This window comes from Capra hircus, chromosome 18 (genome assembly GCF_001704415.2).
Source record: "Capra hircus breed San Clemente chromosome 18, ASM170441v1, whole genome shotgun sequence".
NCBI classification, from domain to species: Eukaryota; Metazoa; Chordata; class Mammalia; order Artiodactyla; family Bovidae; genus Capra; species Capra hircus.
In genome coordinates this window covers 4,669,339-4,689,842 of record NC_030825.1, presented here as the reverse complement: position 1 = coordinate 4,689,842, position 20,504 = coordinate 4,669,339, and the positions used below count along the sequence as shown (strand labels likewise).

Below are 20,504 nucleotides of genomic sequence, written 5' to 3'. Positions count from 1 at the left end.
AGAGAAAAATCATGTCATTCACATTGAGAATTAAATAAATTGAGGTATGACTATTTTTAAACAGCTAGCAACTTTTTTTATTGAAGGATAATTGCTTTATAGATTTTGTTGTTTTCTGTCAAACCTCAACACGAATCAGCCATAGGTATACATATATCCCCTCCCTTTTGACCCTTCCTCCCATCTGCCGCCCTGTCTCACCCCTCTAGGTTGATACAGAGCCCCTGTTTGAGTTTCCTGAGCCACACAGCAAATTCCCGTTGGCTATCTATTTTACATATGGCAATGTAAGTTTCCCTGTTACTCTTTCCAACATCTCACCCTCTCTTCCCCTCTCTCACCATGTCCATAAGTCTATTCTCTATGTCTGTTTCTCCACTGCCACCCTGTAAATAAATTCTTCAGTACCATTTTTCTAGATTCTGTATATGTCCGTTAGACTGCAATATTTATCTTTCCCTTTCTGACTTACTTCACTCTATATAATATGTTCTAGGTTCATCCACCTCATTAGAACTGACTCAAAGGTGTTCCTGTTTATGGCTGAGTGATATTCCATTGTGTATATGTACCACAACTTTTTTATCCATCCATCTGTTGATGGACATCTAGGTTGCTTCCATGTTCTAGCTATTGTAAATAGTGCTGCAATGAACAATGGGATACATACGTCTCTTTCAATTTTGGTTTCCTCAGGGTATATGCCTAGGAGTGGGATTGCTGGCTCATATGGTGCTTTTATTCCTAGTTTTTTAAGGAATCTCCATACCGTCTTCCACAGTGGTTGTATCAATTTACATTCCCACCAACAGTACAAGAGCGTTCCTTTTTCTCCACACCCTCTCCTGCATTTATTGTTTGTAGACTTTTTGATGATGGCCATTCTGACCAGTGTGACATGATATCTCACCAATGTGAGGTGATATCTGACTGGTGTGAGGTGATAGTTTTGATTTGCATTTCTGTAGTAATGAGCGATGTTGAGCATCTTTTTATGTATTTGTTGGCCATTTGTATGTCTTCTTCGGAGAAATGTCTGTCTAGGTCTTTTTCCCACTTTTTGATTGGGTTGTTTGTTTTTCTGGTATTGAGTTGTATGAGCTGCTTGTATATTTTGGAAATTAATCTTTTGTCAGTTGTTTCATTTGCTATTATTTTCTCCCATTCTGAGGGTTGTCTTTTCACCTTGGTTATAGTTTCCTTCACTGTGCAAAAGCTTTTAAGTTTAATCACATCTCACTTGTTTACTTCTGGTTTTATTCCCATTACTCTAGGAGGTGGGTCATAGAGGATCTTGCTTTGATTTATGTCATCAAGTGTTCTGCCTATGTTTTCCTCTAAGGGTTTTATAGTTTCTGGTCTTTCATTTAAGTCTTAAAACCATTTTGAGTGTACCTTTGTGTATGGTGTTAGGAGGTGTTCTAATTTCATTCTTTTACAGGTAGATCTAGTTTTCCCAGCACCATTTATTGAAGAGGCTGTCTTTGCCCCATTGTATATTCTTGCCTCTTTTGTCAAAAATAAGGTACCCAAAGGTGCCTGTGTTTATTTCTGGGCTTTCTATCTTGTTCCACTGGTCTATATTTCTGTTTTTGTGCCAGTACCATACTGTCTTGATGACTGTAGCTTTGTAGTATAATCCAAAGTCAGGAAAGTTGATTCCTCTAGTTTCATTCTTCTTTCTCAAGACTGCTTTGGCTCTCCAGGGTCTTTTGTGTTTCTATATGAAGTGTGAACTTTTCTGTTCTAGCTCTGTGAAAATTGTCATTGGTAATTTGATAGGATCTCATTGAAGCTGTAGATTGCATTTGGTAGTCTAGCCGTTTTCACAATATTGATTCTTCCTACCCAGGAACATGGAATATCTCTCCATCTGTTTATGTCATCTTTGATTTCTTTCATTAGTGTCTTATAATTTTCTGTGTACAGTTCTTTTTTTCTCCTTAGGTAAGTTTATTCCTAGATATTTAATTCTTTCTGTTGCAATGGTGAATGGGATTGATGCCTTAGTTTCTCTTTCTGATTTCTCACGGTTAGTATATAGAAATGCAAGTGATTTCTGTTCATTCATTTTGTATCCTGCAATTTTGCTAAGTTCACTGAGTAGCTCTAGTAATTTTCTGATACTATCTTTAAGATTTTCTATGTACACTACCATGTCATCTGCAGTGAGGGCTTTATTTCTTCTTTTCCAATCTGGATTCCTTTAGTTTCTTTTTCTTCTCTGATTGCTGTAGCTAGGACTTCCAGAACTATGTTGAATAATACTGGACACCCTATTAAATAATAGGACACACTTAAATAAAGTGGACACCCTTGTCTTGTTCCTGATCTTAGGCGGAATGCTTTCATATATAACTAGCAACTTTTAAAATCACTTCTTACAAACTTCTTTCTTATCTTAAAACAGAGGATCAGTTACATTTTCATGGCTACTGTATACATAATGATTGTATATTGTTGTAGAAAAGTGTATTTTAGGATCAAGATGGAGGAGTAGGGAAACTCTGAACTCACCTCCTCCCATGTGTGCATCAAAATTAAACTACTTAGAGAGCTAACTATCTATGAGAATGACCTGGAGACAAGCAGAAAAGATTTTACATAACTAAAAGCATAAAGAAAAAGCAACAAGAAGACAGGCAGGAAGGACAGAGATGCAATCTAGTCAGGACCCCCAGCCCAGGATCAGTGACCCACAAACACAAGGAAAATCATAGTCACAGAGGTCCTCCATGCCGGGAGCCAGCGTGAGGAATTCCACCCGTGACAAGGTCGTGCAGCAGAGCTCTGATGGCAAGGCTAATCAGACCTCAGGTTTTCCCCCTGGAATTTCCTGAGCATCCACCCCCCAAAAAAATTAGAATCTGCCTGCTTTTCCACTCTTCTAATATTCTCTGGAAAAAGTCAAATCAGGGCTTTAGCCTTCTGCATTTGAAAGGGATGTTTCAGTTAAACCCCCTCTGATAACTCTCTGGATTGCCTAACAGGTTCCCCTGGACCTCTTACAGCTTGTGAATTGCTTACAGCCCCCCAACTGTGATAGGCACAAAGCTTAAAAGCATCTTAAAGATACAGAGCCTTTTCTAAAGAGTTAAAAATTATATTGGTAGAGGGTTTTCACTGTTGACTCAATGACTGCTGCCAGGCCTCCATATTCTTTATCTTTTAGGCACCTGGGAGGATGTTAATCAATGTAAACGGGATGTAGAAAAAGATATATAGTAGTTTTGATGTTAGCAACACTAGACTTTTGAGTTAATTACTTCTTTTGATATATATCACTGCACTCCTCTTGTGTCCTTGCTATGTAAGAATGTAACTTTATTTAGTGCTTTCTGAGAGTGGCACCAGACTTTGGGAAGATCAACACAAATAAGTCTTCTGGTTGACAAACCCTTATCAGAAAAAAAGGCTGTAAAATGTTAATTGGCCCTTTTTGGCCAGAAGATGATGTAAATCACCTAAGACTTGTGTATACAATTAGGTACACAGAGAGAAAAGCCTGGTTTTGCTAAGAGTCTGGACTGCTAACACTGCATAATTTTGTATTACCCATTGATCTCTATGTACAAAAAAAGGTATAAACGGCCTTTCTAGACAACAGGGGAGGGAGCCAGTTGCTGGACTGGTTTCCCTCGTGTCTCCTCTTTACTCTAATTTCAGGCTGAATTCCCATCTGGAGCGGGGCGGCTCACCATGTCTACTTACTTGTCCTGGCTTTTAAGGTCCACACGAGGGGGAGCCCAAGGCGGGGCACCCCCCGATATTCAAGTGGGCGCCGGTGGCCCAACGTAGATGGTGCAAGCTCCTTGTCTGGAATGTTATTGGCCTTCCTGGTAAGCCAAGTTATTCAGCCTTCTTTCTCCACTTAATTTTCCTACTACACTATTTCTTCCTAATCTAATCTTATATTAATAAATAAATAAGTTTTTTCCTCGCCGACGCCGTCCCCGCTTCGAATTCCCTGGATCCACCGAGGGTGGACCCCAGCACACCATAAGGGGCATAGTGTCCAAGCCACATATAGGGCTCTTGGCCCAGGAATCCTGCACAGAAAAGATGAGGCCCCAGAAGTCGAGCTTTGAAAAGTAACAGGGCATATGTTTGGAAGAGCCAGAGGGCTATGGACAACAGAGACTGCTCTCTTAAAGGATGTGTGCAAAATCTCACATATGCACAGTCCCAGCGGAGAGGCAGTGGTTCGAAAGGCACCTGGGTCAGACTCAGTTGATGCCTTTGCAGAGCCTCCCACAGAGACAAGAGGCAGCTGAGACTCCCCTGGGTAATGAGACACTGGTGGCTATTTTTGGAATCTCCTTCTACTGAGCTTACACCAGCAGTGGCAAGTGCCATTTTGGAATCCTCTCCCTAGCCCATTAGTGCCAAGGAGCACCAGCATCCAGGCTTCCCAGGTGGCACAGTGGTAAAGAATCCACCTGCCAGTACAGGAGATGCAAGAGATGAGGGTTCAATCCCTGGGTCAGGAAGATGCCCTGGAGGAGGAAATGGCACCCCACTCCAGTATTCTTGCCTGGGAAATCCCATGGACAGAGGAGCCTGGCGGGCTACAGTGCATGGGGTCACAAAGAGTCAGACACGACTGAGCACATACGCATAATAACAACATCCACCAGTGGGTCCACAACACGCATGCACCTCAGGTCACACAGCCAGCCAGGTGGGGGTCAGCCCCTCCTGCCAGCTCACCCACAGTGGTGGGCCCAGCCACAACATGCCTCAACATCACTCATCACCAGGGAAATGTAAATAAAAACCACAATGAAGTATACCTCACACCTGTCAGAATGGCTATAATCCAAAAGGCAAGACATCACAACTATCAGTAACAAATGTTAGGGAAGATGCAGAGGAAAGGGAACCCTGGGGCACTGTTGGTGGAACTGTTAACTGGTGCAGCTACTATGGCAAGCAGCACTGAGGTTCCTTCAAAAATTAAAAACAGAGCGACCATAAAGTCCAGCAACTTCACTTCTGGGTATTTACCCCAAGAAAATAAAAGCGTGAAAAAGATATATGCCCTCCTACATTCACTGCGGCATTATTTACAATAGCCAAGTAAAGGAAACAACCAGTGTCCTCTGTAGATGAATCAGTGAAGAAGATGTAGTATATGCATATGCAATGGAGTATCTATTTTTCATTAAAAAGTGAAATCTTACCATTTGTGACAACTTAGATGAATCTAGAGGGCATTATGTTACGTGAAGTAAGTCAGACAAAGACAAAACTGTATGACTGCACTTATATCTGGAATCTATAAAACAAACAAAATGAAATCAGACCCACAGAGACAGAAAAGAAAGAGGTGGTTGCCACAGAAGGAATGGAAGGTGGAGGGAATGAATAATATAGGCGAAGGGAATTAGGAGGTACAAAATTCCATTTATAAAATAAATAAGTCATAGGATATAATATACAGCATAGGGAATATGGTTAATAATACTGTAATATCTTAGTTACTAGACTTAACATGGTGATCCTTCAAAGTGTGTTTCAATGTCAAACCAATATACTGTACACCCGAAACTAAAATTGTACTGTAAATCAACCATATTTCAATTAAAAATAAAAATTTTAAAGAAAAGTTTATTTTATAAGATACATTTTTAAAAATCACCAGATTGAAGGAATTCAATTCTTTGGGTGCTAAAATGATGATGCAAGATTTTTAAATAGGTGCATCCCTTTGCCATTCCAGAACCAATCCCAAATGTCATGTAAAACCCATCAGTTTCTGCCATTTGCTTATTTAGAAATTTACTTCCTTTTATAATTTACTTCCTTTTACAATGTATCACTTAACAATGATTTTACTAAAAGAGAATGGAAGGTGAATGAGATTCATCATGAACCAATCAGAGCAGAAAAAGCAGACTTACCATCTCTTCGGTTTAGCCTTGCAAACCCAGGACCATGACTGCTAGAGAGCTCGGAAGAACTGCTGAATGATGCTTGAGGCAAGGTAGACACCAGGGGGTCATCACAATTATCTGCCAAAAGGAAAAATTCCACCTTCAGGTTAGTAGCCTGCTGACAGCTTACTTGGATTCAATAGATAAAACAAGTAAAGAAAATAAAACAAATAAACCTAACAATATGCCCAGTGCTTATATAGAGTAAACACTCAATAAGAGAAAAAGAATATAAAGACAGGAGAATATGGAAATAGAGAAAGAAAACTACATAGAAATTATAAAATAGTCTTTTGAGGTAGAAACAGTTTACTTAAATAAGAAACAAAAATAGCTCATCAGTATACCTAATTTACACAAATAAATGTATATTATTTAACTACATTAAAATTAAGAACTTAGAGCTGTCAAAAGACAGGTGAAGTGAAGAGAAGTATCACAGCATGAACAAAGTATTTCCCGAACAGTTTACAATTAGTGTTGCAAATGAAGGGAAACAAAACAAAAAATAAGGAGAAAAAAAACTCCTTCCAAATCAGTTAGAAAACACACTAGGAATAAATGACACAAAACCAGAACAGAGAGTTCACAGCACAGAACCACTTTAAAATGATGCTCAAACTCAAAGCGTAAATTAACACTACTATTAGATACTATTTTACAGAGGTTCCCTGGTGGTTCAGACCGTAAAGTGTCTGCCTGCAGTGCGGGAGACCTGAGTTTGATCCCTGGGTTGGGAAGATCCCCTGGAGAAGGAAATGGCAACTCACTCCAGTATTCTTGCCTAGAAAATCCCATGGACGGAGGAGCCTGGTGGGCTATAGTCCATGTGGTTGCAAAGAGTCAGACAGGACTGAGAGACTTCACTTTCACTGCACAGACAGTAGGCCAGCAAGATTTAATTCATCTGACAACACCAGATGGTCTAGACAATGTGGGCCAAGAGAAGCTCCAACATCCTGCCAGTGGGAGTGTAAACATGAGAATCTACTTTAAAAAAAAAAAAAAAAAAAAACAATTTATCATCAGCTTGCATATTTTGAACCTCTGCTTCCCATGGCCCATCGACCCCACTGATATGTATGTCCGCCTCAGTAGAGCCGCCCGATAAGAGTGTTATACAAATGCTAGTATTAACTGTCGGAAAAGGCAATGGCACCCCACTCCAGTACTCTTGCCTGGAAAATCCCATGGACGGAGGAGCCTGGTAGGCTGCAGTCCATGGGGTCGCAAAGAGTCGGACACGACTGAGTGACTTCACTTTCACTTTTCACTTTCATGCATAGGAGAAGGAAATGGCAACCCACTCCAGTGTTCTTGCCTGGAGAATCCCAGGGACGGGGGAGCCTGGTGGGCTGCCGTCTATGGGGTCGCACAGAGTCAGACATGACTGAAGTGACTTAGCAGCAGTAGCAGTATTAACTGTGTGCCATCAGGAAAACGCTGGGGAGCATTAACCTAGAGCAACTCTTGTATTTATTCACAGGGATACGTGTGCAATTTCTAGCAACAATGCTCATAGCAGCAAAAACTGACAATCTGAACATTTACTGATCAAATAAGAGATAAATAAATTATAGTACTTTTCACAATGGAATAACATACAGCAATAAAAGGAACTACACCAACGGACACCAAAAGAAAAAACAAAAAGGTGCGATCTTAGAAATAAAAATTTTAATGGAAAAATTGCTATAGAAGACCATATAATATATGCTGATAGTTTTGAGAATCTTAAAAACAAGCAAAGTTAAATACAACATTATTTAGGGACATATGTGATGAGGAAAATACTATTAAAAAACAAAGAAATGAAAAGCACAGAATTCAAGACAATGGTCACTTCTGAAGGAAGGCAGGGTGTGTGTGTTTGTGTGTGTGTGTGTGTGTGTACATTCACATACATACATGTATATATCAATAGGTATATAAGGGTATATATGAAATACATATATACATGTCTTCTTATCTATTCTATTATGTATGTCACATAGCCAATAAAAAGGAAGGTACAAACAGTAAGGAAAAGTGTAAGAATAGTCTTATGTTGACATTTTATTCAGCTAACTCTTCATTTCATGCAGTCTTTAGATTTTCATCAGAGAAGGCAATGGCACCCGACTCCAGTACTCTTGCCTGGAAAATCCCATGGACGGAGAAGCCTGGTGGGCTGCAGTCCATGGAGTGGCTGGGAGTTGGACATGACTGAGCGACTTCACTTTCCCTTTTCATTTGCATGCATTGGAGAAGGAAATGGCAACCCACTCCAGTGTTCTTGCCTGGAGAATCCCAGGGACAGGGGAGCCTGGTGGGCTGCCGTCTACGGGGTCGCACAGAGTCGGACACGACTGAAGTGACTTAGCAGGAGCAGCAGCAGATTTTCATATTATACAATTACTAAGCTGTAGCCATTTTTGCTCTTATCAGATAATATTTCTCTTATATTTAGGATTTAACATATGTTGGTAATTAAAAACCATGCAGGATTATTGTCACAATTTTTAAATTAACAACGAACATTTTAATTTAAATCTAGGAATTACATAGATTCATGTGAAATTTTATGAAGTCTAGGCAGTTTGAACATAGTTTTTTTTAACTGTCACTAGTAGTTTTATTGCTTAAATATTCAAACTACAATATATTTCTGCAGTGCTGCTATTTGAAATATAAACTTTTCCTTCAAGTTAAAGGTTTAAAGTATAAGTGGTTAGTAAAAATTTACCAACTTAACATTTGAATGCTTTTCAAAAGAATTTGCTAAAGAGAGCATTCATTTTTTAGGATTGTCTCATTTTCATTTAAAGTCCACTTTTTCTTCTTTCACATCTTAAATTCTTTAACTCTTAAAACAGACTGATAGTCCAGAGTTCCTTCTATTGATCCGCTTAAGTACTGACACTGTCAATCTAGTTGTAATTCAAGTGTTAAGAAATGTAGACATAAAAAGACGTAACAATCCGTGAAGTGTTATACTCAAGCAACAACCAAAATGCTTCCGTATGCTGTGGGAACTATGATGTACGTGTTTGCGTGCATAAATGAGCACATATATATATGGGGTGTGTGCATGTGTGGGTGTTGTGTCAACCGAAACTATAATCACCTGTGAATCACTATCAGTATTCAGGTATAAATGTGACCCCCAAAAGCTAGGCTGTTTCACTGCAATTCACAGTCAATTATGCAGATTCAACTCAATGCTTCAGATGTAAAATGACTCTCTAGTGCAATCACTCTAGAGGGCATACACTTATTGCACATTTGTTTTTGCCACCATAAATTGAGAATCAATACTGTTCTATTTTTAGCTTAAAAAGAATGAGATTAATCTAAGAGAAGGGGTGTTTATCCCATCTGGGGGAGAAGGGCACGTGATATGGGAAAGGGATCAGCAGGGGTGCGGCAGGGTTGGGGGGCGGGGAATGGACGAGGGCTTCAGTGTCAGCTACAGTTCTAGCTGTTGGCCTGAGTTGTGGTTGCATGAGTATATACATTTCTCCACAATCTGTGGTATGTTCGTTTAGCAGTAAAATATTCTAAAGTTATCCTCACATAGAACTAATAATAATGAACACACGTGTTCAGTGAGCACTCTGCTAAGAACTTAGCACCATTTCACATGTGTGAAGTGAAGTGAAAGTCACTCAGTTCTGTGGGACTCTTTGGGACCCCATGGACTATTCAGCCCATGGAATTCTCCAGGCCAGAATACTGGAGTGGGTAGCCTTTCCCTTCTCCAGGAGATCTTCCCAACCCAGGGATTGAACCCAGGTCTCCTGCATTGCAGGGGGATTCTTGGCGAGCTGAGCCACAAGGGAAGCCCAAGAATACTGGAGTAGGTAGCCTATCCCTTCTTCAGCGAATCAACCATTTTTACCATTCCTCTTTGAGATACTAATATTATTTTACAGATGAGGTAAAATTGAGACACAGAATTTGGTTAATTTGCTCATCTCCTTGTGATGAGACCATGATATATTTAAACACTACATCAGATCATCCTAATATCTGGTCCCTTCACCAAGTACAAATGTAATATATGTACATAAATGCTATATGTATGTAGTATACATATAGTTATATATTAGTATGGCACCCCACTCCAGTACTCTTGCCTGGAAAATCCCATGGACGGAAAAGCCTGGTGGGCTACAGTCCATGGGGTCGTGGTGAGTTGGACACGACTGGGCGACCTCACTTTCACTTTTCATTTTCATGCATTGGACAAGGAAATGGCAACCCACTCCACTGTTCTTGCCTGGAGACTCCCAGGGACTGGGGAGCCTGGTAGGCTGCCGTCTACGGGGTCGCACAGAGTCAGACACAACTGAAGCGACTGAGCAGCAGCAGCCACAGCAGCAGCAGCAGCAGCAGCAGCAACAATGTATTATATACATCTCATCTGGTCCCATCACGTCATGGGAAATAGATGGGGAAACGGTGGAAACAGTGTCAGACTTTATTTTGGGGGGCTCCAAAATCACTGCAGATGGTGATTGCAGCCATGAAATTAAAAGACGCTTACTCCTTGGAAGAAAAGTTATGACAACCTAGATAGCACATTCAAAAGCAGAGACGTTACTTTGCCGGCTAAGGTCCGTCTAGTCGAGGCTATGGTTTTTCCTGTGGTCATGTATGGATGTGAGAGTTGGACTGTGAAGAAGGCTGAGTTGCGAAGAATTGATGCTTTTGAACTGTGCTGTTGGAGAAGACTCTTGAGAGTCCCTTGGACTGCAAGGAGATCCAACCAGTCCATTCTAAAGGAGATCAGCCCTGGGATTTCTTTGGAAGGAATGATGCTGAAGCTGAAACTCCAGTACTTTGGCCACCTCCTGCGAAGAGTTGACTCATTGGAAAAGACTTTGATGCTGGGAGGGATTGGGGGCAGGAGGAGAAGGGGGCAACAGAGGATGAGATGGCTAGATGGCATCACTGACTCGATGGACGTGAGTCTGAGTGAACTCTGGGAGTTGGTGATGGACAGGGAGGCTTGGTGTGCTGCGATTCATGGGGTCGCAAAGAGTCGGACACGACTGAGCGACTGGACTGAACTGAATGTGTATATGTACAATATTTGTACTTATATACATATGTATATAAACATATATGCATAATATATAGCACAGTATAGTTATACTAAATTGTCATGCATTTATTATATATATAAATTATGCATATAATATATAATTGTATTTACAACTATAATGCATATATGTACAGGCATGACATACATATATTACAATATACATATGTGTACTACAAAATGTACATGTATATATAGTGTATGCAAGCTGACCCTGTATAAATGCTAAGTTGGCCATCAATCATAGGTTTAACTGATGGCATAGACTTATTATATGGCCTTCTTAGGTAGGCCCTGGGAATGGCCCCCTAAAGGCTCCGCCTCCTTCTTGAAAGCACCCTATCTCACTACCTCTAGAGTCCAAGGAGGCAGTGGCATAGGGCACAGCCTCCAGGTGAGGCAAGAGGGAGGAAGTGCTGGGCCCTAGCAGGGGCCAGGAGAAGAGACAGACAGACGGGAGAGAGAGGATACTGTTTCCAAGCTGAGGAGAGCTGTAGACATTTATCCACAGAAATATAGGCTTATGTATTTATGTGGAAATATATTTATATTCACATATTACATATGTATTAATATACATGTATTCACTACTATATATTATATTTATATTATATAAACATGTGACATGTGTTATTCACGTGTACATATGTGGTATAATTTCATGTGCTCAGTCACTCAGTCATATCCAACTCTTCTGTGACCCCATGAACTGCAGCCTGCCAGGCTCCTCTGTCAATGGGATTTCCCAGGCAAGAATACTAGAGCGGGTTGCCATTCCCTTCTCCAGGGGATCTCCCCACCCCAGGAACTGAACCCAGGCCTCCTGCATTGCAGGCAGATTCTTCACCATCTGAGCTATGAGGGAAACCCTTGAAGGCCCCTGAGACAAATACTGTATGGCATTACTTATATGTGGACATGCTCAGTCATGTCCAGCTCTTTGCGACCCCAAAGATGGTAGCCCACCAGGCTCCTCTGTCCACGGGATTTCCCAGGCTAGAACACTGGAGCGGGTTGCCATTTCCTTCTCCAGGGGATCTTCCTGACCCAGGACTGAACCTGCATCTGTTGCATTGGTAGGAGGATTCTTTACCACTGAGCCACCAGGGAAGCCCAAAAGGGGCACAGGAGAGCGTGAAAGACTTCAGTCACCAGTGAAACTTAGAAACACTGTCATCAAGGGGGAAGGCGTCTACAAATCAAAAGGGTAGCAAGGTATGTTTGGTTAATTTATGTTTTTTTCTATCAGAGGGAGAAATGAACATCACTCTTACTAATCCATGCTTTTTCAAAATTATATTACTCTTTATACAACTTTTCATAGTCATATTAGAATTTCCACATTAAACTTGTTATATAGTGAGAAATGTATAAATATTATAATTTTGTCTTTTTGTAATTACAGAATTTTTTGTTAATTTTTTCATTTTTTTGTTTTGATTCACATATTTAGAGAATTATATTAGAATATACATATCTATACATATTTATTACTATACATACATAATTATTTTAGAATATACATTCACCCTGGAGGGGGCATGGCAACCCACTCCAGTACTCTTGCCTGGAGAATCCCCATGGACAGAGGAACCTGGCGGGCTACAGTCCCTGGAGTCTCAAAGAGTTGGACACGACTGAGTGACTGAGCACACGCACACGCACACGCACACGCACATTCTAAGGGAAAAAAGCACCTACTTTCTGTTGAAACATTTTCATGTGCATGCATGTACACACACACACACAATGACACACAAATCTACAGCTTTCAAGCCAATATCTCAGAAAACATACTGTTTACTCCTTACTGTGAGAGAGCTTACCATTGTCATTACAAAGACAACGATAAATTAGATCTCTGGCAAACTGTGTATATGAATATGCTCAATCAGCTCAGTTCAGTCGCTCAGTCGTGTCCGACTCTTTGCGACCCCATGAATCGCAGCACGCCAAGCCTCCCTGTCCATCACCATCTCCCGGAGTTCACTCAGACTCACGTTCATTGAGTCTGTGATGCCATCCAGCCATCTCATCCTCTGTCGTCCCCTTCTCCTCCGGACCCTAATCCCTCCCAGCATCAGAGTCTTTTCCAATGAGTCAACTCTTCGCATGAGGTGGCCAAGTACTGGAGTTTCAGCTTCAGCATCATTCCTTCCAAAGAAATCCCAGGGCTGATCTCCTTCAGAATGGACTGGTTGGATCTCCTTGCAGTCCAAGGGACTCTCAAGAGTCTTCTCCAACACCACAGTTCAAAAGCATCAGTTCTTCGGCACTCAGCCTTCTTCACAGTCCAACTCTCACATCCATACGTGACCACTGGAAAAACCATAGCCTTGACTAGACGGACCTTAGTCAGCAAAGTAATGTCTCTGCTTTTGAATGTGCTATCTAGGTTGGTCATAACTTTTCTTCCAAGGAGTAAGCGTCTTTTAATTTCATGGCTGCAATCACCATCTGCAGTGATTTTGGAGCCCCCCAAAATAAAGTCTGACACTGTTTCCACTGTTTCCCCATCTATTTCCCATGAAGTGATGGGACTGGATGCCATGATCTTCATTTTCTGAATGTGGAGCTTTAACATATTAGTATGTATATATATAAATCACCCATGACTTATGTAGAAGAGAATGCATAGAAACTTATAGGCTGCTACCAGAAATGAATTCTTGAAAACTAGAAAATCATTTTTGTCTTTGACTCAGCTCTAGAAAAAATACTGATAAATATTTACTTGTTTTGAGTTGCAGCAATATGTTATTTTTTAGATTTAAGCCACTGATTGACAAAGTTAGAAGCTCATGATTCTTCGTTTTCTGAATGTTGAGCTTTAAGCCAACTTTTCCACTCTCCACTTTCACTTTCATCAAGAGACTTTTTAGTTCCTCTTCATTTTCATAGCCTCTTACAAATACAGATTCAAGCTAATATTGAAAGCATTTTAATATAGCTTAATTGATAGTAATTTAATTTAATTTTACAAAGGGCTTTATTTCATAATTTCTATAAGTAAGTAAAAGCTGCTTAGGTTTTAATAAAAGTAAATCAATTTTCTTAATCTCTGTGCAATACAATCTGTACTAACATAATAGGTGTATGTTATTGGCTGCTTACGTTCTTGGTGCTGTCTGTGTATTGAAAGTGAAAGTGAAAATGAAGTCGCTCAGTCATGTCCAACTCTTTGCGACCCCATGGACTGTAGACTACCAGGCTCCTCCTGCCATGGGATGCTCCTGGCAAGAGTACTGCAATGGGTTGCCATTTCCTTCTCCAGGGGATCTTCCCGACCCAGGGATCGAACCAGGGTCTCCCGCATTCCAGGCAGACACTTTAACCTCTGAGCCACCAGGGAAGCCATGTCTGTGTATTAAATACTGACAAATACCTTATACCATTTGATACTATTAACTCCATTGTACAATTGAGGAGAAAGGGACACAATAGTTAAACAATTTACCCAAAGTCACAGAGCTGCTGTTCTGAGGCACACACTATTGAAACTGGTAATCTAAAGTATACTTGCAAAAAATAGGGCTGATTTTCAGTAACATTCAGCTTAGTTGCCACTGAGTAAAACAACTTTCTCTGTTATTTGGAAGACCTGCCAAAATCAGTTGCATGCCTCCTGATGAATCACGTTTCCCATGGGAATACTCACTACAGAAGGATAGGACAGGACAGAAAAAGACAGGTAGGAAACATGCTTAATATCTTCAGAAACTTTCCATATACCAGAAGTGAGACCTTCCACTGGGAGCTTTAGCGACACTGGCATCTCAGTCATTTCAGAAAACAGTAGAATCCAAACATTCCATGGACAGATTGAGGGTTAGGAATGCCTTTCCCTTCAAGAAATCTATTTCTTTAAAATGCTTTATTCCAATCTGTATTATTGAAATTGTCATTCAGTTGAAGTTGGAAATAATGGACTAATTTAGGAAAAGTGTGGAATTATGCTGACATACATCAAAAATACTGTGTACAAGGCAAGCTTTCATCCCCACAGTGAGAATACAATATTGTTCTTTAACCATAAGTCCAACCTGAGTTAGTTCTACAGATTATTCAGGTCCAGTTTCAGGATTTCAGAAGGAGTCCCATCTTCCTGCCCTAGCATGACACAGTATCCAGACCCTGATGACCACTCCTGCCCAATGAGAGACTGAATATACAAATGTACAATGACCATACTATGTACAAACATAGAACTTCTGACTCATAATGTGTAGCAACCAGCCCAGAAGCCAACCTACTATCCTCAGTAGCTTGTTCAGGAAACCAACAGTAACTGCTGTAGCAATTGGCTCCAAATAGCCAACGCTTGGTAAATACCTTACAGCTTTCCAATTTGTGTACCTGCTTCCAACTTGTGTGCATGTGTGCTCAATTGCTCAGTTGTGCCTGACTCTTTGCAACCCCATGGACTGTAGCTTGCCAGGCTCCTCTGTCCAGAGGATTAACCAGGCAAGAATACTGGCTCAGGTTGCCATTTCCTCCTCTAGGGGATCTTACCAACCCAGGGATGAAACTTGCATCTCTTGTGTTTCCTGCATTGGTAGGCAGATTCTTTACCACTGAGATACCTGGACTGGATAAATCTCTGCCAAATACAGAGGAACTGAAATATGTACACCTAATCAATCACATAGGATGGCTCATTCCTGATTACTGTGTCTAAAGCTTCCCCCGGCAAACAGCTTGCAATCAAAGCATACCTGATGCCTTCTTTTGTGTGTTTGTTTTTCACAATAAACCTTTCCCTCACCCCTTGCCAGCATTTGAGTCTCTGTAGAACACAAGTGATGGTAGCTGACTCCCTTGCTATAGCAAGCTCTGAATGAAGAGTCTGTGTTCTCAATGAAGGAAACTATAAACAAGGTGAAAAGCGCTCAGAATGGGAGAACATAATAGCCAACAAAACAACTGACAAAGAATTAATCTCCAAAATATATAAGCAGCTCATGCAGCTCAATACCAGAAAAAATGAACAACCCAATCAAAATGTGGGCAAACGACCTAAACAGGTATCTCTTCAAAGAAGACATACAGATGGCTAATAAACTAATGAAGAGATGCTCAACATCACTCATTATAGAAAAATGAAAATCAAAACCACAATGAGTTATCATCTCACACTGGTCAGAATGGCCATCGTCAAACAGTCTACAAACAATAAATGCTGGAGAGGGTGTGGAGAAAAGGGAACCCTCTTACACTGTTGGTGGGAATGCAAACTGGTACAGCCACTATGGAGAATAGTGTGGAGATTCCTTAAAAAACTGGAAATAGAACTGCCATACGACCCAACAATCCCACTGCTGGGCATACACACCGAGGAAACCAGAATTGAAAGAGACACGTGTACCCCAATGTTCATTGCAGCACTGTTTACAATAGCCAGGACATGGAAGCAACCTAGATGTCCATCGGCAGACAAATGGATAAGGAAGTTGTGGTACATATTACTCAGCTATAAAACAGAATGCATTTGAGTCAGTTCTAATGAGGTGGATGCACTTGGAACCTATTATACAGAGTGAAGTAAATCAGAAAAAGACAAGTACAGTATATTAACACATATATATGGAATTTAGAAAGACAGTTCTGATGATCCTACATGCAGGGTGGCAAAGGAAACACAGATGTAAAGAACAGGCTTTTGGACTCAGAGGAAGAAGGTGAGGGTGGGATGATTTGAGAGAATAACATTGAAACATGTATATCACCACATGTAATGATGGCAATGATGACCAGTACAAGGCTGATATATGAAGCAGGGCACGCAAAGACGGTGCATGGGGACAACCCAGAGGGATAAGATGGGGAAGAAAGTAGGAGGGGGTTTCAGGATGGGGGGACACATGTATACCTGTGACTGATTCATGTTGATGTATGGAAAAAGCCATCATAATTTTGTAATTATCCTCCAACTAAAATTAATTAATTGGAAAAAAAAAAGTCTGTGCTTTTTCTCATTTCGGTGGCCTTCATTGATTTCCATGTCAATGAGGTCCTCCCAGCTCCGCAGGTCCATCTTCACAGTTGTAACCACCCTAAGCATTCACTCAGCACATCAAAGAAAAGCCACAGAAGCCCATCCTAAGAATTTACAGAAGACCCAGTTTATGTTTGAAAAGTAGCATCAATCTCTTGAGTTTATATATATATATCACTTTTATGGAACATGCACCTACAGTAATTCATCCTAGCTACAGAGTATTGTGTTGACCAAAAACCGGTTTCTGGAACAATCTGAACAACCTTTTTGGCCAATCCAATACAATCACGGAGGGAGGTTTATAACTTGCCCACGACTTGCCCTACTCCAGGTCACTATGACTTGCTTTGTCTGCGGTGTAGTTTAGCCAGGACCATGCTAATTTGGAAACCGCTAAAATAGACTTGCAAATTAATTTCTATCCAATGGAGAGCTTTGTTCCTTTTGCAAATTTCTTTATGCTTTTTGTACTGTTTCATAAAGCTATTTAAAGGTTGAAGAAATGGCTGTGGTATCACACCCCATCCCTTTCTCCCTGTGTAACTATGTCAACTGACAGTGTGTGGAGGCAGCTACCACATAGTGACATTCTGGTGAGAAAAAAGAAAAAAGGAATTTTAAGGAGTAGTGATGATACAACTGGGCATGAATAAAATATAAGTTTTCATAAGAGTAGGTGACAAAATATGGGCCTATCCTGATTTTTCTCTCATCGTTACCTAAAATAACATTTCAACTCAATTAGCTACCACTGAGTATAGATCACTGCTAAATTCTTCAGCTTGTATAGTGATCTGTCTTTGACATGAAAATTAACATTCACTGAGGATACCACTGTTAGATATAAGACAAGCATGAGCTTCTAACTTTGTCAATCAGTGGCTTAAATCTAAAAAATAACATATTGCTGCAACTCAAAACAAGTAAATATTTATCAGTATTTTTTCTAGAGCTGAGTCAAAGACAAAAATGATTTTCTGGTTTTCAGGAATTCATTTCTGGTAGCAGCCTGTAAGTTTCTATGCATTTTCTTCTACATAAGCCATGGGTGATTTATATATACATACTCATATATATACACATACATATACATACATATATATGCACATATATGTCTAGGTATATATATATATATATATATATAATGTATATATAAATACTCTTTGATGTTAATAGGATAAACTTTCACTTGGAGGCAAACATTGGCTTACATACCCCAACTTATAGCCTTGAATAGCTTTCCCAGTTAATGGATTAATGGGGAGGCAGTTAACTTTTAATGACAGCACAGCCAGAGGCTGATTGATTTTAGAGGTTTAATAGCAACTATTTGAAGTCCAGATATTAGGACAAGGAGACCTACAAATTCACCAAACAAAACCATCCAAAGGTGAAGGGGTGGAAGAAATAATTAAAAAGTAGAGACGGTATCAGAGTTCTAGGAATCTGTGCACAACACAAGCCTTTACTGAGAGATGAGTGACCACATGTGACACCATGATGATGTTTCTGAACCTAAGTGCCTCCTGCTCGCTGCACAATAGGCCAGTATATAAAGAGACAAGTTGCTGGGGTGGGGAATAGCAACTTTATTTGAAAAGCTGGCAGACCGAAAAGATGGTGGACTCATGTCCCAGAGAACCACCTTGCCTGATGGAATTCAGGCTTCTTCCAAGAAGTGCACAAGTAAAATCAAACTTTTCCTGGTTCTGGCCAGCCTCCAAGGGGATGTGTTAATTTCTTCCTCTCTGCTCTCATTTACTGGCGGGCCTGGTCAAGATGTTTCCTGTGAGCTAAACAAGGATATTTTAGCTTAATGCACTTTACCTAGGGGCACGGGCACCAGAGAAGGGCCCTTATGTATAATTTAAGCTTACAGGCAACATCCCTTTAGTGATTAACTTGCAATAGAATGTAAAAGTTTCTTCTCTATTACAATAAATAGATTTAAGACTTGTAACCATATCTCAAATTCATTCCTTTTATGACCAAGTCTAAATTTCAGAAGTGACTTATGACTAAAAAACGACTTAAAGAGAAAAGCTTTAAGCAGGTATAAAATTCAAAATCATTCAAATAATAGATTGCAGAATACACTAGGTTTAAAACAGAGCTATAAAGGATTCTCTCATAAATTTTGGATTTTTTTGGAATGGAGGTGGAAGAGTTTTAGAACATTAATAGGTGCGTAACATGGATACGATAAAGTATGCTTTGAATTAATGAAAGAAAGCCCAGTCAAAAAATTCTCATGTAAGATTAAAAATGCACAGTTGGAAAAAATAAAGTAAAAATGATGTTCACTGACATGAGGTTTATGCTGTTGACAATCTCAACATACAACATACAGTCAAGCAAGAAAAGTGATGAGAGGCTTAGAAAGTATCACATATAAATAAACCCAAGGAAGTTTTGCCTACATTTGCTCATACACAGATTCTGCAATGTAGGCAAAGTGAACTCATACGTAGGAGTTTATGTGAATCTTCATCGATTTATTCCAAACAATATAGATTAACTTGCCTTTAAACCTATGATAGAACAACTAACGTCAAATGGCAATGAAGGTGAGTCTTTAAAAGAAAATAGGTTTAGATGTTTAGTGTAAAGAACTTTTCTTCCATCTTTTTCTTTCTTTCTAATAGGTTCATATAAAGACTCTGGAGTGACACTCAAATTAATGCAAACAACTTGCTTTTCACAGCCCAGGAATAGAGGCAGAGGAATGGCCACTGTAGTAGACTGCTGTTGCTGCTGTAACAAACGACCACAAACTTAGTGTCTTAGAGCAACACAAATGTATTAGCTTACAGTTCTGGAGGTCAGAAGGCCAAAATTAGTTTCACTGAGCTAAGGTCAAGGTGTCAGCAGGGTGATATTCCTCCCCAGGCTCTAGAGGAGAATCTGTTTCCTTCCCCTTCCCAGCTTGCAGAGGCCGACTGCACTGTGCGTGGCCCTCTGTTCGCTGCTTGCATCACCATATCTTCTTCCTGACTCCTCTGTCTCCTTCTTACGCTTATTCTTGTGATTATACTGGACCCAACTGGATAATCCAAGATAATGTCACCAGCTCAAGAGCCTTAATCTAATCACACCTATGAAGTCCCTTTGCCAGTCACTTTGTAAGGTAACAAATTCAAAGACTCCAGGGATTAGGAGGTGGACATCCCTTAAAGGCCACTGTCCTAGCTACCACAATTGCCAAACTGTAGGTGTAGAATCAAAAATGTGATTTTTTTTTTCAGATTCAAAACATTTCCCAGAGACTGTTAAAAGGTAGTTTTGAATCTGGTGTAGTGACACACATATACTGCTTTGATGATGAAACTTTCTATTTTGAGTAAGCCATTGGAGTTAACAATAATGGAATCCCCGTGTGTGATTATAATTTGAGAGTGATAAGACTGGACCTTTGCCTACAAAGGTCTGTATAGTCAAAGCTATGGTTTTTCCAGTAGTCATATATGGATGTAGGAGTTGGACT

General features: G+C 40.2%; 1 protein-coding gene across 1 annotated transcript in view; it reads right to left on the bottom strand.

Moving 5' to 3' along the window:
* CNTNAP4 (contactin associated protein like 4) overlaps window positions 1-20,504 on the bottom strand; it is a 281,129-nt gene that overhangs the window by 229,986 nt on the left and 30,639 nt on the right. The window contains exon 2 of the mRNA XM_005691816.3: window positions 5,904-6,014. Within this exon, the coding sequence (XP_005691873.3) occupies window positions 5,904-6,014 (111 nt within the window). The remainder of the gene's footprint in view (window positions 1-5,903; window positions 6,015-20,504) is intronic.